General features: G+C 39.2%; 1 protein-coding gene across 1 annotated transcript in view; it reads right to left on the reverse strand.

The window, feature by feature from the left end:
- NSRP1 (nuclear speckle splicing regulatory protein 1) overlaps positions 1–21,040 on the reverse strand; it is a 40,565-nt gene extending 19,525 nt beyond the window's left edge. The window contains exons 1-2 of the mRNA XM_063450037.1: positions 20,994–21,040; positions 18,113–18,200 (exon numbers count right to left, since the gene is read on the reverse strand). Of these exons, the coding sequence (XP_063306107.1) occupies positions 18,113–18,200; positions 20,994–21,013 (108 nt within the window). The 5' untranslated portion in view covers positions 21,014–21,040. The remainder of the gene's footprint in view (positions 1–18,112; positions 18,201–20,993) is intronic.
- Positions 21,041–21,768: the final 728 nt, after the last annotated feature.

Consider the following 21,768-nt stretch of genomic DNA (forward strand, 5'->3'; position numbering starts at 1 on the left):
AGCGATCACATGGCCCCCTATAGCTGGCTGTGGATATGCCAGCAGGGGGACTGTTTGAAATATCAGACAGTCCCCCTGCTGGTGGGAAGAATTAAAAAAAATAATTAGACATGTGTAAAAATAAAATAAATGCATTTTTATATATATATAATATGTATATATATTATATATATAATATATATACATATTATATATATGTAACGTCATACAAAGTGTATTTTAATATTAATATAAGTATATATATTAATATTAAAATACACTTAGAATGACATTACATATATATAATATGTATATATATTATATATATAATAGATGTACATATATATATTATATATAAATACGTATAATTAAAATAATAAATAAATTAAATAATAAAATAAATAAAAAAAAATATTGAAACAAAATTTAATATAAATTATATATGCATATGTAATTTCATTCTAACTGTATTTTGTTATTAATATATATATATCGGTAACAAAATACACTTAGAATGACATTCTATATATATCTATCTATATATAAAATGCAAATAACCGCAAATATATATATATAGATAAATACATATAATTACATAAAAGATTACATCAGTATACACGTAGAATTTAAATACCTATAAATGCATATATATTAAAATTCTACATGTATATTTAAATAATCTTTTAACGTAATTATGTGATTTGATTAATTAAAATTTGATTGACATGCATGACAACACAGGGAGAAAGTGCAGAGAAATTAATTTGCAAGCACTATATTTGACCCTGTAACTCTCCAAGACACCATAAAACCTGTACATAGGGGGTACTGTTTTACCCGGGAGACTTCGCTGAACTCAAATATTCGTGTTTCAAACTGGTAAATTGTATTACAACGATGATATTTTAAGTAAAAGTGACGTTTTTTGCATTTTTTACAAGCGAACTGCACTTTTATGGTCTATATTATTGTTGTAATATGTTTTACTGTTTTAAAACACTAATATTTGTGTTTAGTGAAGTCTCCCGAGAATAACAGTACCCCCCATGTACAGGTTTTATGGTGTTTTGGAACGTTAGAGAGTCACATATAAGGCTTGCATTTCATTTTTTTCACATTGAAATTTGCCAGATTGGTTATGTTGCCTTTGAGAGCGTATGGTAGCCCAGGAATGAGAATTACCCCCATGATGGCATACCATTTGCAAAAGTAGACAACCCGAGGTATTGCAAGTGGGGTATGTCCAGTCTTTCTTAGTAGCCACTTAGTCACAAACACTGGCCAAATATTCGTTTTTTGCTTTTTTCACACAAAAACAAATATGAACGCTAACTTTGGCCAGTGTTTGTGACTAAGTGGCTACTAAAAAAGACTAAACATACCCCACTTTCAATACCTTGGCTTGTCTACTTTTTCAAATGGTATGCCATTATGGGGTAATTCTCATTCCTGGGCTACCACACCGTCTCAAAGGTAACATTACCAATCTGGCAAATTTCAATTTGAAAATGTAATGTTCTATATTTGACCCTGTAACTTTCCAAAACAACATAAAACCTGTTAATGGGGGGTACTGTTGTACTCGTGAGACATCGCTGATTACAAATATGTGCATTTTTTTTGCAGTAAAACCTAACAGTATTATGACATTCACAGTTAAAATGTCAGACGGAAATGCAAATTTAAAAAAAAATCTTATTTTCTCACATTTTTTTTACTTTTATTCATAATAAATGATGTTCCATATATGAATAGTTAATGATAGATTAAAGCCCTGTTTCTCCTGAACAAAATGATATATAATAAGTGTGGGTGCATATAATTTGAAAGAGGGGAACTACGGGTGAACAGACACATAGCGCAAATTCCAGTTTTTGTTTACGTTTTGTTTTGATCAGAACGTGCACTATTGACTCCGTCCTGAAGGGGTTAATCCAACCTCTAGTGGCTGTCTTCCTGAGAGCCGCTACTGCGACGCTGGACGCGAAATTCACATCCAGCATGCAGAACATCCATAGGAAAGCATTGAGAAATGCTTTCCTATGGACTGTTTGAATGAGCGCGCGGCACTTGTGAGCCGACATCGGCGGGGGAGTAGAGGTCACCAGCGCCGAGGGAGCCCGGCGCTGGTTTAAAGTAAGTAACTGAAAGGGTTTTAACCCCAGCGCCAAGGGAGGGGGGGACCTAAGGATGCTATAGTGTCAGGAAAACGAGTTTGTTTTCCTGACACTATAGTGTTCCTTTAAAGGGACACTATAGTCACCAGAACAACTACATCTTATTGCAATTGTTCTGGTGAGTAGAATCATTACCCTCAGACATTCAGTGTCTCAATCCTCTACATGCAGACACTGAACTTTCCTCATAGAGATACACTGATTCAATGCAACTCTACTAATTTGTAGTTTTTATTTAGACTCAAGAGTGGTACAACAACAGTTTGACATGGTTTGGTTGTCCAAATACAAGTTCAGTGACAATACTTTGTATCCATACATAGGAAGTGGTACAGAAGAGGTTCGTTATAAAGCATCACTGTTCAATAAGGAGAAAACATAACCCAAAGATATCAGAGTGTTAATAAGGTTTATGGACGATTTTCCCCACAAACCTCCTGAGTAGATGGTGGTTTTAACACTATAGAGTCAGGAATATGTTTGTGTTCCTGACCCTATAGTGTTCCTTTAAGGCATGGTAGTCAACCTTGTATTGCACAAATCACACTTGATATAGTCTAAATATGTCAAATAAGGCTAGAATACTGATATAACTATATTGTATTGTAACTATTTTACCATAGTAGCCAAGACTAGCTTCTTATTTCCATTTAAATAACAAACCTTAAAAAGGGACATTATACACAACATAACCATTACAATTCAATGTAATAAGTATGCTGCCAAAGTGTCTGTGTGTGCCATCACCCATATATTTTGTGAGTGGTTAAACAAAAAACAGGGTTTTATACTGCACACATAGAGCACCCCTGCCCTGCCACATCAGTAATGCATAATCTACACTTTTTTTTTTTTTAAATCAACATTGACTGCCCTGGACGGTAATGATAGAGTCTTGCGTTGATCGCAGCTGGAACATATATGTGTTCTAAGACACAACGCATACCATCTGTAAATGGTTTATACAGTATGTTGAAGAGTGATAAATTAGAAAATGATGGTCTAAGCAGAAAACATATACTGAATGTTTCTCGCTTTTTCAAGTATGAGGTAAGGTGTCAGTATTACCCAACTTAATGTTACTCAATATATTGACACTAAGAATCTGTGGTGAAATCTAATAGTTTAAATTGTATCATTCGGTGATTTATGATTTCACTAACTTCCACTGTAAAACTTAAGCTAACCTTTTTTTTTTCTTGTATATTTGAACTATATACTCAAAGCAATCTTTAAAGTTTATTGATCTATGTACTTTTTATTTTTTTGGCTTCTGTTATATCACATATTTGTTCAGCTATCAATCTATTCCATATAACAGACAAGGTAACAAATCGTATTGAAAATGTTACAACCAGCCCTCTAGGTACCCCTATATCTGTTTGTGAGTACGAGTGAATCAATCAGGTGCTCAATCATTCTGATTGACTCTCATTCGTTTTAGCAGAGACTGCCTAAAGTCCTGGCCTCTTAGGGGTTCCTTGAGCATTGGTCTAATAGCCATTGACCTAGAAATTCTTATCTTTAATGTCCTACGCCTGTCTGCTTCTCATCAGATCTCCACTTTGATATTTCAGCATAATATGATTTTTACCTCCTACACTCTGAGCAAGATTTCCTCAAGGGACATTCTTATGAAGGGGGTTTGCCTAACCTTACAAAACCTGTTTCTTACTCAAATCATGATAGCTACTACATTTGTATTGCTGTAAATATAAATGGTCTGAGATACATTCCTTGCATCTATACAAGCCACATTTATAACTCAGGATTTATATCAGTGATAGCTAAAGTGGCGCACAAGATGTTTTTCAACTACATTTCAAATTATGTCCCATCTGTCTAAAGCAGAGCTTTCACTTCTCTGGAAGTGCCAGTTTCTTGCACCTACAACTCCGTAAAAAAAAACAAAAAAAACAAAAACATAATTGTGTCCTGGGTGAAATAAGTGTCCCATGATGTTGCAGGCATGATCATGCATGCTAGCGCATCTACAGAGACATGTCATCCTAGCAGCTGCATGTTAAGGCATACTTTCAATAGTGCTGCACCCATGTATATGCTACTGCAGGAAGGTAGTTAATTTAAAACGGCATGCCCTGGCTGAAACCTACCTAGATTAGCTGGCACACGGGTCAGAACTGTAATATATAGCCCACCACCTCCCTGGACAGTAGAATTTGTTTGTTATTGTTGTCTCTCTGTTAATGAAATTACAAATTTACATACACACATGCTCACATTCACATACACACGTTCCCTTTGCTATACATATACACACGCACACAGACATTTGATGTGTATTTAGCTCTTTATTCCTGGTGTCTAGATTGGGACTGGGATCAGTCTATGCACTGCAGCTCTGTACTCAAACCAGGACTGATGTGATGCTACTTCCCGATTCTTGGCATTAGTTCTGGGAGGTGAAGGATTTGTGCATCCAGAGCACAGACTGATTCCAGCAGCTCTCTCATCACCTGTGTGGTCTGACTGCAGAGCAGGCACTAGCTGTACGGCAAATGCCATGGGCATGCAGGTGCCTTCTCTGAGGAGAGGGAGGTGCTCTGTGATCGGAAAATTATGGAAAATGCACTTCAGAAATATATGGAGATTAGTCAGAGGCACAGTTTCTGTATTTGTTAGACTTGTATAAAAGTGTATAAGTAAAATCTACAGATAATAACAAAGTATAGTTCTAAAAATTAAAAATACTCAGGATTCTTGCAACTTAATGCCCAGACAATCAAATCAAAAACAGTGCAAATTGCTTTGTTTTTTAAATCAGATATTAAATAACAGTAACCCTACGTATCTAAAGCCCAGGTTTATTAGTGTAGCTGAAATTGTGTGAAGAATGCAACAAAGGACTCAATTTATATTGCATGTCAGAAATACATGCAAAATGTTCACAACTTTTGAAAATTGTTTCTAGTTGGCTCCAAGTATCCACTGGACTGTAAAACAATACTCCAAATTGCAGCAGTTGTTTCCAGTAAGGGGATATTTACTACGTAAATAAATGGGGGAAAAAGGCACTGCATGGTGTTTTACCCTTTATTAAAAGTACATTAATATAGACAAATGAATACCCTTAACATTGGTTCGAAGTGAACTTAGGGTTAGATGCTCACAAAAGTGCACAGTGTGTGTAAAGCTGCGGTCTGTGTAAAATGCTGAGTACTGCTTTCATCAATAGACTTCACATTTACTTCCCAGACAATCAATTCGCCCAGGTATGGATTAAAGGGACTCTCCAGTGCCAGGAAAACATATCAGCTTTCCTGGCACTTCAGGACCCTGCAGTGCCCCTCTCCCTCCCAGCCCCCATCCCATGTTGCTGAAGGTACCGATACCAACAACGGGCAGTTTGACAGCCGGGTGCCCTGATCCACCTACTGAGGCCTGCTGACACACCGCACGGCACCAACATGCGGCCTGCTCACACAGGCAGCGAGGGAGAGACGGCCGCTCTCCCGCCGCTTTCATATCCGGCTGATTTACTGCTTAGCCCACGTCCCCCCCCTACGGACCGGTGGGGGTCATCCCGGTCCACAAGCTCCCACAAACTCCTGGGAACGCAAGCAACCCGCAACTGGCAACCAAAATGGCGGCCGCCACCCATGCTCCGGGGCCTACACTCACCAAGTCTCCACAAGCGGAACCAAAAGGTGGGATCCCCCGTGAGGACAGGATAAAAGCGGCATTTGACCGATTTTGGGAGCAGCTTGGGGCCACGCTGGCACAGACCCAAACAGCCGAAACAGCCGTGCGACAGCCCAGCACCCCCCCTGCACATAAACCAGCTCTGAAAAGCACCACGGAGCCACTAAACGAGAAAAAGCTTGTGAGCAGAGCAGGGGTTGCCCCCCGACCCTTAGGCGGCAGACCACGCATCAGACACCACCTACCCGGGCCTCGACGCGGGCGGAAGACCCACACGCAGGGCCCACCGCTGCTTAAACCAAAGAGACACACCTGGAGGGGCAACCTTCGGCCAGCTAGTGCACCACAAGCGAGGGAACAGAGGCGAAAGCCTCGTAAAGCGTCCAGACGCAACTCTGACCAGGGGTCGCACTCAGCTCCTGACAAGCGACGGAGACCACCAACAGCTCCCAAAGCGGCACCTACATCGGCAAACCTGTTGACGCAGCAGAACCACTTGAAGGTGACCTCCAACCACAATCCGCTGAACGCCCGCTATGAGAATAGCACACAACAAAGAGATCGGGAGCCAAGACAGGGAATGGGGTGAACTGCTAACAAGGTTTGCCTGGGCATATCAGTGACTACCCTGCTTTTACCACACTGACCGATCTGCCCCGGCCCGAGCCAGAATTGTCTGTGCCAAATCACCTGCTAATTCGACCTCATTGGACTTCCTTCACAACCCTGATGGTACCAAGTTCTACCAGACCTGAACAGTAAAGCTTAATGTTTAAATGTTAAATGTTTATGTTTCACTACACTCACCCTTTAATCTACCAGGCAAGCCTGCCTACGCTACCGTACCCCTAGCTTAAGCCACCCGGTGGAGCGGAGCTTAGCCTTAACACTCGACACACTAGCCCAACAAAATACAAGCAGTGGACACCATCAACCAACACTACACATCTCAGAAAACTCACTCTACCATTGTAAAACCTGACAGCTGACCAGTTCTCACCTCAAGCTTTTGAACCAGCAACGTTACACACACAAAACTTACACATAAGCTACTGGTAACAGAGTCGATCCCTCATATAAATATAAAAAAGTACTAGCATCAACATGTACCCCACTGTAATACTTGTTATTGATAGTATGTGGAATGCCGTTGGGGTACCACATACACGTTGTGATATCTTTATGCACTGAAAAATAAAGAATTATAAAAAAAATAAAAAAATAAAGAAGATATCCATGTCTCACATTCCTTAGGATTTGCCGATTCTCAACAGAACAGGAACACCAGGGTGCAATTAGTTTGATTCACCAAAATAATTAATTAAGCTATGACATTTGGCATACCTATTTAATGAAAGAAAATAATTGTGGTCTGACATTAAAATGCATGCTATATAGTGTTACAGTATATAGTTATTAATGTTGCAGCTATTAAAGGAAAAGGCCAGCCAGAGTCCACATATTTTTGGGTATAAATTGTGTGTTAATAGTTTGTTTTCAATTTGCACCAATTGATCAAATGTATTTCTGACATTAACGTCAAACTGTTATGTTATTTTAACTTGTGCCTTTTTAAAAGAGCTTGAAATTCCATCTATACATTGTGCTGATGGTTTTAAAAATAGGTTTTTCTAAGCATTTCCAATAAGAAAAAGGAATTCAACTGTACAGAAAGCTAACGGAAGCAATGCCACGGCATCTGTTAGTTTGTCACATTGGTTTGTGTCACGTCTTTTCAAGAATGAAACTACTGCCAATTTCTGAACTGCTTAACCCCAGAGTTAGAAAGGTTTTTGTCATATGATCAGTATCCTCAGCAAAAAAAAAAAAAAAAAAGGGCCAGAATTCTTAGCAATTTCCTGGTCCTTGCAGATTTGCAGCAAGTTAGACAAATTCAGTAGGTAACGGTTTCCCTGTGTCTTTCTTCTTAATGCGTTATCACACAAATTAAAAAGGGGATGTCAGAGAGCGGGCTAAGCTTCAGCTGGTATGTCCCTTAATGTAATAGGAAGTCTATAAACTATTTTGAACAAAGGGAAACCAGTGACGGCAGTGTTAAAACAAAACTATATATATATATATAAAATTGATTTTTTATTTAAACTTTAATTTATGCCTTGAGCAACCTTGTTAAAGATTTAAAAAATGTCTAACTGCCTTATTTCTCTCACATGTAGCCAACTAAATCATATTCACGGTGGAAGAATATCTGGCTTGCTAGATCGAATAATAGACTTTGTTCATACGGAAAACCTGGACTACATATCAGCTTTGAAATCATCTTGAAGTGTGAGGGTCCCTTGGATGGACTTTATTAGAGTTCAGTTATAAATATACCGCCCCGAAGCAGCGATGCTCTTCTCTCTGATAAGTCTCAGGAAATGAATCTCTCCCCAAGCGCTGCCCCTTATCTTCTAAAATCCTGAAATTAATACCTACCTAATAAAGAATGTGATATTGTGTAAGCAAAAAGGGAAAAAAAAAATAGATGGATGATAACATCAGGTTTTTCATCTATTAGAGGTATGGAGGGCAGTAGGGCTTATTACCTTGTATTTTATCCTGTTGCTTCACACATTTTATTAAAAAATATAGACTCTGCGTGTTCAAGATATTTTACTGAGATTGGAACAAAGTAGGTGAGCTAGACAGTATTTTAAGCTGAGTTGTGTGGCAAGAGATATTTCACCTGTACTTTCCCATATTTGTATTTAAAAATCTATATCTGTTTTAATAAGTGTTATTAGTAGGATTAGTAATAATTGGCAAAATACAAATTCAGCTGCAGTGTACAACTGTCTAGTAATCATTAAATTATTTTACCGTATATCAACTGTATTAAAACATTACATGTATACGATTGTTTTCCTTCCTGGACGTGAAGGCTTTATATATATATTTTTTTACTCCTGTAGACAAGAGTATGTCCGCCACATTAGTGGAGTCTCTTCTCAATAATGATGTACTTTTTTTTAATTTATTTTTTTAAACCAAACGGGTTTTAATGTGATACTATGTAAATTATTAGTGACCAATCATCTGGCATCAATAAAATATCTAAAATGATGAAAATTGGGACGACCCCATCCCCCCTCTCCCACACACACATTTCACTCAGTTTTATCTAAATTATTTTTATACTACTTAGCAAAACAATACCTACCGTACTTCATATTTGGATTTAATCTCCTAAATACTGCACAACAAATGAGATATCTCCAGAAACAGATGTCCTAATAATCAGATTGTCTCTTGAAACCTTTATATAGAAAGACTATGTACACTTGTATTACATACAAGAAGGATCACACCATCCACTCATCTATTCAGCCACAGGTAAATGGAAATAAATGGAAATTTGGGGAATTGGGTATACAGTACAGTACTGGGTGTAAATGAATGCTCCGGAGTAAGCTAGACCCACCGCCTTTTAAAAGGTGCTCCAGCAACCTATACAAGCACTGCCAAAGTTTTCCTGACTATCCACAATACTACCACTGCCCATTTCTCTCTGAAAGCAATCCCAGCTACTTCTCAATCTTTGCCGACTGCCTCTCCCACTACCTACTAAACCACTACTGCCCTCAACACTCACTGTGCAACTCTCACTTTTCTCACACTACTTCTCCCTGACCCTATAACATGAAATTAAACACAGAATTCAGTAAGCAAAGGTTTGTAGTAGCAAGTAACATTTAGGTCTGGCTAGTAGCGTAGGACTTGAAAATGAGACATGCCAATACAGCATTCATGGACTCACATGTAGATACACAGACAGAAAAAGCTCAAAAGCTCCCTCTGCTGGCAAACAAGTTGCCTCTGAATGACCCTTAGTTTATGTGGTGGAGTTTGATCTCTTTAATTCTAAGACTGGATTTATTTGATATTATTCTATTTGGCCCTGGAACCTGGACATACAATTAGTTTCCATCAGATACAGACCCAATTTAGTGAACATTGATCAGAGAAAGGGGAGGTTGCTATTAAAGTGCAGGTAGTTTCATAGATACCAGAGTCAATTCTGGTTAAGAATATTATCAAAGAAAATCATATCTTTAATGTGCCCTTGTTCATGTACTTGCTCTTCTTTACACATCGAAAACAGGCCATCGCTGGGGCAAATGTGCAGGACTGCACTTAAAGGGACACTCCACTGCCCAAATACAAAATAAATAAAAATAGCTGTTTAGTTGATATACCCCAAATGAAAACTTGCATGCATTTAATTGGGGGGGGGGGGGGGGGGGGGGGAGAGAAACTAAAATGAGCTTGCAAAACCTGTATCTCTTGTCTGCTGCCTTTGCAAGCTCTCCCCTTCTAACCACTCCTAGACTTACTGTGTCTGTCCAATCACAGACTTCCCAATGCAGCTTAATGGGAAGTCTTTGAAAGTCAGGTGCTCTGGGAAATTTCTGCCACTTGAGGTCATCTGCATTGAGCCAACGACACCAGGAAGTAACATTATCTGTTGTCTGCTTGAAAGCCAAGGGGGTGTAACCAAATTAGTTTATAATAGTATTCATTTTTATTGACACTCTTCACACAAAGCTTTTTTTAGCCAGCTAAATTTGTTTAGGGTTCTGGAGTGTCCCTTTAAAGAGAAATGCCTGGTTGAGCCCACATTTTAATGTCAAAAGAATTATATGGAACACATGCCATTTATTTTATTCCGGCATTTTCAAAAGGCATTAGTGGAGGTTTACGTGATATGTAGTTCAGAAGTCACAAACTGAATCATTTATGAGAAAACATGAATTAAGCTGACTGCTATGTACACACAATCCCATAGAAAGAGAAGATAGCTCATATGCAGCTTGGGATTTGTGCAGTGTGTGAATACTAAGACATTATTCAAGTGGAAGCTTAACATTGCAAAATGTTGTAAATTGCTGTAGCTGCTAGTAGGAAGAAGTCAACTATGGACAATGAACTTCTAAAACCACAACATATGCAGGAAACATAGGTAGTTATGGTGCTTGAAGAGTCCTTTTAACTGGCCAGTAGCAACAATGTCCTTGTCTTTGATTGCATGTTTAAGCAGTGGTCCGCCAAAAGATAAGAGAATTTAGCAATGCTGCTTGAAACTGAATGTAGTTTATTCAAACGTCCAAATGGGCTGACCTAAATATGTGGGAATTTATAATGTATTTATTTTATATGCTTTATGGAGCCCTTTTCTAAGAGGCTTTGCAAAGACTACAGATTCCAGTGCTTGGGAAAAAAAATAACTTTACAAAACTAGTGTCTGGGAGCCATAATTTTATTTATTTATTTTTTAAACAAAATGTATTTTTTTTGCATTTCTATCATATGTGAGTCTGTCAAGGAACAGCCTGCTATATATGCAAACCATCCTCAATCCCATGATTCCATGTATGCCAACCTATGAGGGTATAAAGTGACGGATGCCTAACTGTACTGTATTATAAAGACGACCAGGCGAGAACATTTTTGGAAGCAAAGGAAGGTGTTTGTAATATACTACCTCCTATGCACTCAACACATCAGAAAAATGAATAATCAAATCAAAGGTCTTTATGGGACGTTGCTCACGGATTAGTGCGCTTCGACATACTTGAAAGAAAATTTGTATGCCTGTACCATGAGCTGCTTCAATTATTTTTTTACAAGGAAATCCTGCGTATTATTACTACTTTTACTTATAAAGCAGTCCCAATTTTCCTCTAAGCTGTAAAAAGGGTGAATTAATATCAAGTACATGTCTAGAATGTCCCATTAACTTGATTTCCGAGATCACTAGAATTAAATAATCTTTGCCAACATGGTAATTTAATTTGTTCCAACTCTGAGAAATAGTTGTAATAGCACTGCACTAGACAGATATAAATCTACTAAGTACTCTGAATCCTGAGTTTGCCCTGTCATTTCACTGCCATTGCGGGACACACCAATTGGAAGATTCAAAGATTTGCGGTGACAATATGCTCTAAAATGAACAGACTTCGTAATCTGAAAACATTAGCACCTGCTACTCCACTAATTTCAAAATAAAAAAAAAAATACCCATAAAAGGACTTTATTATGAATTATAGCGTGTCAGATAAAGTGCATGTTCTGTACTGTTACTTCACCCACTCATCTTCTAGATTCTCAGACTATAAAAGAAAATGTTTAAATATAGCATCAAGGTGTATCTGACAATGCACAGGGCTACATTAGCTGTCACAAGTATGTAACCATTAGCTGTTACAGTAATCACTACACGTTTCTTAGAAATATGTGCTTAGAACGTCATATGTTCGGTTTTCTTCTGAAACAAACATTACAATTTGGCTTTGCAGTTTTAAGAAACTTCTCAATTTTGGGAAAAAAAACAACAAATTCATCACATTTGTTATGACAAAGAGATATCCTTCGCAGCTCAGGGGCCCTAGAAATTGCCATCATCTCCCCCTTCAGAAGTGAATAAATGATATTGCATAAGTCAGTTAATAGCACTGTGCCTTTTTTCCCTACTGCCAGAAAGTAACAGTGTGAAATTAGTACAGATCTAATTTGCAGATAGCCAGAAAGCATTTTCCCAGTAACACATTTAAATGAAACCTTAGCATAAAGAAGCTTTTTAAAATATAATATATTAAATGAACGCTATTGCGTTAGAAATATAAACCTGTATTCCTAAAGCTATAGTGCCCTGTTCCTACTACAGGCAGATTTAACCCAGCAATGTAAACATTGCCATTTCTAAAGAAGGTTAAAGGGACACTACAGTCACCCAGACCACTTCAGCTCAATGAAGTGGTCTGGGTGCCAGGTTCCTCAGGTTTTAACCCTGCAGATGCAAACATAGCAGTTTCAGAGAAACTGCTGTTTACATGGCAGGGTTAAGCCAGCCTCTAGTGGCTGTCTTCTGGTCTTCTGGACAGCCACTAGAGGCGCATCTGCGACGCTGGAGACATATTATGCCTCCATTAAAAAATGCTTTCCTATTGATAGCTTTAATGCGCGCGTGACACTTGCCGTGCATGCGCATTCGGCTCCGCTGACGTCGGCGGGGGAGGAGAGGTCACCCGCGTCGAGGGAGCCCGGCGCTGGAATAAGGTAAGTAACTGAAGGGGTTTTAACCCCTTCAGCGCCACGGGATGGGACCCTGAGGGTAGGGGCACCCTCAGGGCACTATAAAGTCAGGAAAACCACTTTGTTTTCCTGACACTATAGTGATCCTTTAACAATACATCTTCACTGCACTCAGACAACTTCATTGAAACCAAGTTATCTGGGTGGTTTTAGTATCCCATTAATCTGCAAGGATCTTCCCTGAACACCATGTAGACTAAATTTTTTGTGCCATGTCCCACTGCTATGTTGCCATGGAGCTATGGATTCTAGAGAAGCACAGGTGCTAAATATAGATTTATATCAGATTTGAACTATATTGTTTTTATTTGAATTTGTGTTTGCACTTTCCAGACTTCGGGAACATTCTTCCGAGATCTAGCTGCTGCATCTTGATACCACTACTTGTGGAGATATGCTGCTATTTCGTCTATATATTTTTATTCTCGGTTTATCTGAGTGGGCAAGAAGAAATACTCAGGGAGATCATCATTACCATATATTTCATCCACCACCCTACACAAGGGAGATATGCCTGATTTTCCAGCCTTCTAGTGAGTTCTCTACCACCTCTCCCCCCCCCCATTTATATATATAACGAAAAACAGAGAAAAAGGTGGCGCTTAAAATAAGTGAAATATCCCAGGTAAACCCAGTGCAGCATACAGAGAAATCACCAAAGTGACACTTACATACAAGAGTTTAAAAATGAAGATATGGCGCACACATTGTCTTACATTAAGTAAATGATCCCTAGATTCTGTGGGTGTAAAAAAAAACAAAAAAAAAACAACATAGGGTAATATATCTTAACACAAATGAAACTTGGAAAACTCACAATATTTAGAGCCTTTATGAGTTGGCTCTAAACTATGACAGCAGATACATCAATCAGATGTGGATATGTGGGTTCAGGTCCCTCAGAAGTCCTCTGTTTGGAAAATCAGGAACCAGGTTACCAAATAAATAAAAGGTAAGTGCTTTTACTTAGACAAATATAAAATAAATTTAAAAAGGCACCTGGATTGGATTGTTATCTTGTTGCAGTTTCAGGCCTCGTGATGTAGAGGTGATTTGCAGGTGTGTGCCTCCTGGCATTTTGGTTCCAATTCCTGACAGTATGTTACATATAAAATTAAAGGAATACTCCAAGAACCATAACCACAAAAGCAAACAATGGTGGTTATGGTGTCATCCTGCCCTGGCGCCTTCACCAATGTAAGCAGTCAAACCTTTTGCCAACAGTTTGCCTTCTTAACGGAGGTCGGCCAGTACCATTCTCAGTCTCCATGGCTGGAGCTCCATGGCGGATTTAAACGCCAGGCTTAGTTTGGTGAAGAGAGCTTCTGACTATAGAGGAGGCTGAGACGGAGATCCAGCAGACACCAGGCAAAAGAGGGAAGAGGGGAGGGGTTAGGAGTGGTTATTCTATCCAAAACCAGTGTGTTCTTAAAACATAATTTTTTGGTTGGAGTAACCTATTAAAGAGCACTCTGAGCTCCATAACCACTACAAACAGTGCCATTCTCCCATACTCTGCTTAACCAATTTGGAGCAGCTTAAGCAGTGGTTCCTAAACCAGTCCTCATGGTCCAGCAACAGTCCAGGATTTGTGTATTTCCGCTTTTCTGTTGCTAGGACATGAGGCCTGGTTTGGAAACCACTAAGTTAAAGGGTTACTCCAAGCACCATAATCACTTCAGTGTTTTAAATGGTCATGGTGCCTGGAGTCTGTGTGTGCAGCGTTTCACTGAAAACATGCATCACCTACAGAATTAAAGCACATAGCTGCTGGCAGCATTATTAACCAGCTCAGAAAGCTAATGTCAAGTCTGTGTATATTTGGTGAACATTGTCAGTACACATACTAAGCTAGTGAAGGTCGCCCAATGGTGGCATGCCCCCCATCCTCCGTGCTGCCCATCCATCTCCCCTCAGCCATCCATTCTAGCATCCCTTCACATTGGCATTATGAGCTGTCAGAATGAATGCAGCGGAAGCGCCTTTAAATAATAGCTATGTTTTATAAATACACTTCTAACGCTAATATTTTAACAGTTTTGCAGAATATCTCAGAAGAGTATCTATTAAACATGTGAAGTCAGAAGTAAGAAAAGTGACATGAATGGGAAATAAATTACATTTAGAAAATGGATCACTTCAAGGAAAATGGAAAAAAAGAAGGATTCCAAGGATAAATGTTTCCCCTCTTGTAATTGTTGTAATCACATATTTAACTGTAGAGTGGCAGAGAAAATATAAAACATGACAAGTTTGTATTTCCTGTATTATTTAGGATCACAACCCAGCCAAAAGTAGACGTGAATATAACTCCACCAAGTGGCCAAAAGGAGAATGCTCAGAATTGCTTTTGTGAAAATAAAGTCTTATTTGTAAATCTTTCATGGAGACATGTCCTTACATGTTCTTTTATCTGAATACTTATCAGGAACCGCCAAAAAATGTGCAGGACTGAAAATGTTAGAACAATATTACTGGTAAATTCACACAACAATGAATAACTTAATTGAATTCGAAGTCAATTTTACATTTGGTCTGAATTCATAACAATTCACCTTGAGAGCTGTTAGTAGCTGTGCTGGGGAATTTTTTTAATTCAGCCATTTCAGCTTACGGCAATACGTTAGGGTTGGAAGGGGGGCAATTGCTCCCTGGCCACTAGAAAGGAGAGGACTGTGAGCTCATGCCTCACATCGAATTACTAAAATATACTATGTAATATTTGTTTACTACGGTTTTCAAGTTCATGGAACACTTAGTAGGACATAAGAAAACCACTATTTGGGGTAAATTGTATTTTTATTTGTTAGCCCCGTGGCTTTGTTTGGCTGTTTAGATTTCAGCCCCCTTAATTTTTGTTGCAAAAGCAGTTTAGTTAACCCTTTAGCTCAGGGCTTGACAAATCCTAGACGCCAGGTCACCTAAATATTTTGCCCATGCACCTGGGATTTGTCAGCTTTTTATCTAACCCGGCTGGGCAAATAATGGAGCCGACCGTCCACCCGCGGGAGCATGTAGGCGGCCGGCTCAGTGAGTTTTGTAGCCGGCCGCCCTGAGCTTCTGGCTTACAGCTCATGAAAACCCCAAATCCATAATCTCAGTAAATTAGAATATTGTGAAAAGGTGCAATATTCTAGGCTCACAGTGTCCTTTAAATGGTCTCTCAGTCTGGTTCAGTAGGAATCACAATCATTGGGAAGACTGCTGACCTGACAGTTGTGCAGAAAACCATCATTGACATGAGCCTCAAAAGGTAATTGCGAAGGAAGTTGGATGTTCCCAAAGTGCTGTTTCAAAGCAAGAGCACCAAAGCCTGGTTCAATGACCGTGGGATTACTGTGCTTGATTGGCCAGAAAACTCGCCTGACCTGAACCCCATAGAGAATCAATCGGGCATTGCCAAGAGAAAGATGAGAAACATGAGACCGAACAATGCAGAATAGCTAAAGGCCGCTATTGAAGCATCCTGGTCTTCCATAACACCTCAGCAGTGCCACAGGCTGATAGCTTCCATGCCACGCTGCATTGAGGCAGTAATTGCTGCAAAAGTGTCCCAAACCAAGTACTGAGTCCATATGCATGCTTATACTTTTCAGAGGTCCGATATTGTTCTATGTACACTCCTTGTTTTATTGATTGCATATAATATTCTAATTTACTGAGATTTTGGATTTTCGGGTTTTCATGAGCTGTAAGCCATAATCATCGCACTTATGACAAAATCACGGCTTGAACCATCTTGCTTTGCATGTAATGCGTCTATCTCATATATTAGCTTCCCCTTTTACATTGCATTTACATAACATTCAGCACGTCCATGCAGAACACTGACACAGGACTCTCTAGTGGCCGTCTGAGTGACAGCCACTAGAGGTCTTAGTAGGCAGCAATGTAAACACTGCCTTTTCTCTGAAATTGCAGCATTTACATTGAAAAGACTACAGGGACAGGCTATAGGCTCCATAACCACTACATTAAGCTGTAGTGGTTCTGGTGACTATAGAGTCCCTTTAAAAAAATAAATAAATAAATAGGCTCCTAGATTCCAAACAAATTTGTCAAGCCCTGTCCTGCAACCCAGAGACAAGACAGCCTCTTCTAAGCAGCCTACTCCGCCTCCGTTGAGGTCAGCAGACTTAATGACCATTTTATCCAATCAAATATTTCTCATAGAAAGCTATTATGGACTAAATGCACAAGTGAGGCAATCACCGCAATGTATCAATAAAATACTTCTATCACTCAAGAACTGACTCAGACTCATTGAGATGAAGTGGTCTAGGTGATTATAGTGATTCTTTAAATGGTTACTCCAGACATCACAACCAATACAGCCTGCTGCAGTGGTTATGATGCTAGGAATACCCTGGCATCCTTCCCCTGAAAATAGGAATAAATCAATTTGCAATTTCCGCACTGGGCATCGAGACTCCTGTGTACAGCATCGACGTTCAGCAGAGCTATTGAACCTGGATGCCTATGAAGAGAACCATTTATTGGCTTCTCAGCTGATAGCTCTCATCCAATGAATGACTCTCTGCACAGAATTGATATTAGCCAGCCCAGAAAAGTTGGGTAATGACACCCCTTAGGACACTGCCAGATTTGAGTTATGCTTCGGGCAGCAGTCCAGAGAGTGCTGGAGAACTCTAGGGGCACACTACCTACCAGCTCTCGGCCTATACCATTCCCCAGGAGACATGCAGCCAGAGGGTGTATCCCTCTGCACTGCCAACACTCCTGCAGCAGTTATAGGAAGAAGGCAGGACATCGACCCAGGCGTCTTTAGTGTGCTTGCCTTTATTTTTAATGAAGAACCTGCTACCCTATGTGCCTTGCACCATTTCATGCCATTCACACATTCTTTTCTGGATAATGGACTTCTGTTTCTACATCCTTACCAACTCGAACGACATACTTATGAGAGAAAATGAGTACAACACAGCCAAAGAACCTTAGACCAGTGTTTCCCAACCCAGTCCTCAAGGCACACCTACCAGTCCAGGATTTAAGGATTACCCAGTTTTGTCTAAGGTGTTTTTTCTTTTTTTTTCTAAAAACACCTTAGACAAAACTGGGTAATCCTTAAATCCTGGACTGGTAGGTGTGCCTTGAGGAATGGGTTGGGAAACACTGCCTTAGACAACTATTCTCCTGTAAAAGGGAAAACAAAATAATTAAATTGCTACCTATACCTCATCATCAGAATCATCAGCAAATGCTGCATGTTTTGGTACAAATGCATTTTTCTGGAATGCTTTTTTCGGCAAGATAAGTCCATACCTGAAATAAAGAAGAATAGTAAAAAAAAAATTACCCAGTTTAGAACACATGCAAATAAATAAACACGTCGGAAATTTTAACAATTGAAATTAATTGCATAAACAATATGGCTGCAAGTGTCCAAGGTGTGACAGCAGTCCAGGATTTTTTTTTTTTATAACTAACCAGTCTACTGTGAATACATTGTTTATAAATCCAATGATACACAGGTTTGGGCCACCAAATTACTTAATGTGTTAAATTGATTTTATACCAAAGTTGCTCACTGGGTACCCATCCACTACATAGCAGTTACTAGCACTATACAGGCAATTCACATTGCATTTTGTTTCTCCTTTCTTTGCGTTTTTTTCTTGTCTATTTCGTCTCTGATAAAGTCTGGAATGAATGCTCTCCCACTGTGTGCTCTCCCAGACTCTCCCACTGTCTGTGTACTTCTTACAAATTCCTTCCCCTTTCCAAGGCTTCCTTTCCTTGGTGTATCACTTCCTTGAGACTTGTAGCCATCTTGCATTTTCCCTATGTAAATCATGAATTTAAAAAGAGAGGACTTACCTCCCCCCTTTTAAGCCCATTAGGATTAATGGAGTACTATTACAACTTGAGGGAAAAAGCTGGGGTAGAGCCATATTCTTGGTACACTAAGTAACAGGGGGTAACCCCAAATAGAAAACTGACAAACGAGGGAAGTGTACCACTAAGGACTGGGAAGAGTCAAAAAATTTCAAAATATGCTCAAATGCGAGTACCAGACAGCCAAAAATGTGCTGCCAGACTAGGTATTAAATGGTAATAAAAACAAAAATGAAATACATTTTATTGAATATAATAGAAAAAAATACATAAAAAAGGTGCTCGTGTACATACACCAGTGGTACATCTTGAAATTGTCTCAGTATCAATAGGGACACTCCTAGTTAATGTTACTGGTGAGAGTACTTATTTTGTTCACGAGCACCGTTTTAATATATTTTTTCTATTATATTCAATAAAATGTATTTATTTTTATTACCATTTAGTACGTACTATTACAAAACTTAAACCACAATCCCTAATGATCATGAGGAAGCTACAGCACTATGCTATATGCATGTTTTCCCAACAGAGGCTAGAATTCTAATGTTGCTTGGGTGATCCCTGTATCTTAGGCCTTCTCAGTTATTTTGAAAGGAGAGCAAATGTTATACAAAAAGCCACAGGTGCCACATGGACAAGAGCAGACTGTCACTCTGGGCTAAATATATACGTGAAAGCCTAGCCTCCGGTGATGACTAGTGTATATAGTTAAAACAAACAACTCTTTCACAACTTGTGTTGCACACACATCATATTTTAAAACTGTGCCAATTTCTTGTTTATCAAGAACAGATTTGTTATGAACTACGCCGTGACTTGAACAGTTAGTATTTTACCTTCCACTTGATATTTATATGCAACTGATTACTTTACTAGTAACAGTTTATCATATCAGTGCAGTTATGAGTGATTCCTAAGAGTGACTTAACACCGAAAACTATGCAGAATATCTGTATAATGTTTTCATAAGCAAAATCGCTAGTGCTTATCTTTGCATTGTGAAAGTTGACAAACCAGACAACAGATTGCTGATCATGGAGATATAATCAAAATCCCTGTTTTCCTCCACACAAAAACAGGAAAACAATCAAGATGACTAGTCTTACACTGGTGATAGTCAACCACTGCCACTCAAGCGGTTGTGCACTGGTTGGGTATCAAGCATAGCTAACAACATTTCCAATAGGGACACTTTCATTTTAGGGGTGTTCATTAGCAGAGATGTTCTGAGAAATATTAGTTGACGTACTAATACCAATGTATGCTACTAAAATGTGTATTACTTTTTATTTATCTCTTACTTACACATACTGATGTCTAAACACATTCATTGTAGTTTAAAGACATTACTGCGAGTATTATTGCTTTGAAGTTCAATTTTACACTCAAGACACATGAGCAATATGGAGCTCCTAGAAAAGAGGGCCATTAAGAACTATATATTTCTCATTCCCAATCTAGTCCACAGCAACTTAGCAGTTGCCAACTTGGGCTGCAAGATGTACTATGGTTTTCACTGCCAATGGCTGCAACTGGGAACTGATATCTTACATATAATGTTCAACATCTCCAGAAGGCAATTCAATTATTTCCTCAAGAATGGATACCCAAGAAATGACTTAACATATCCTTGCTCCAGCTAAGGTCACCACATCCACTATATTTTCCTGGACACATACATATTGATGAGCGGAACATAAAAAAAAAACACTAGCCTGTACTAGGACTATGTGCCATTAAAATACTGTATGATTTCTCACTGATTATTAACTTAATCCCCTACCTGGAAACTTTAAATTCTACATACAGAGAATAGCCCTTTCTATTTGATGCCAACCAATACAATATTGTCCCAGGGAACTTGGTGGGCCAGGTAACCCTAGCAGCAGCATACACACAATGCTACACACTAATAGCACTGTCCATGCACTGCCCATGCTCTGTCCCTGCACTGCCCATGCTCTGTCCCTGCACTGCCCATGCTCTGTCCCTGCACTGCCCATGCTCTAATGTCATGTCTCCAGGACACCATATTGGATACTGGAACCATAGCTATACATTTTGAAGCCAGCACGTGTCTTGCTGCTACTGGGCACATTCTGCGTATTAAAACCCTCTGCGAACCCTAAGTAACCGCAGAGGGGGGTTTTAATGTAATGGAGACCCATCATGCACTGCTACTACTGGATGTGCTGTGCACCTCTTTAAAGCACTTACTGTTTCCCGGGTGCCGCCATCTTGTTTTCACCCTGCGCGTGCGCACTGCCAATAGCTGACGGCCGCAGATTCGACACGCCCGGCAAGGCTTTAATATTAATCTTGCTCAGCCCCCACAATGTCTGAGACGACGAGTAATGTCAAGCTACGGAGTTTTATTATATATAGGTATATTAAATAATTAATTTATGGGTAACGAAAGTGAACGTGGCGAATCTGCCGGAGCCGATCACGTGCTAGCGGCTGTTGCTATGGTAACTTTGGATGTTGTTTTTTTTTTTTTTTTTACTTGTTCTAGATTCTAGAATCTCACAGCCAGGCTGATATGGGATGCCAGGGACATTTTATACTCATACACATGATGGGGGGTTCATTCACTAAGCAGCAACTTGTAGGGAAATGGAATTTACAGAATTTAGGCTAAAATAGTTTGGCTGTGACAATAGCTGAGCTGGAGATTTTGTTTTCTAAATAAACTATTTGATTTTTTAAATTTTATTTTCGTCTAAATTTAGCAAATTCGTTTTCAATTAACTATGATTTTCAACTGCATGGATGCCATACATTAGGGTACATGAACTGATACCTTTAACAAAATATTGTCCCTGTTAACGTTACTATTTTAATCCTGTAGCGGAGGGCAGGTATTAACCCCTTAAGGACCAAACTTCTGGAATAAAAGGGAATCATGACATGTCACACATGTCATGTGTCCTTAAGGGGTTAAAGACCACGATCTCCGCTGGTTCCACGAGTAAATCCACAGTCAGCGCTG

Source organism: Pelobates fuscus, chromosome 1 (genome assembly GCF_036172605.1).
Source record: "Pelobates fuscus isolate aPelFus1 chromosome 1, aPelFus1.pri, whole genome shotgun sequence".
Taxonomy (NCBI): domain Eukaryota; kingdom Metazoa; phylum Chordata; class Amphibia; order Anura; family Pelobatidae; genus Pelobates; species Pelobates fuscus.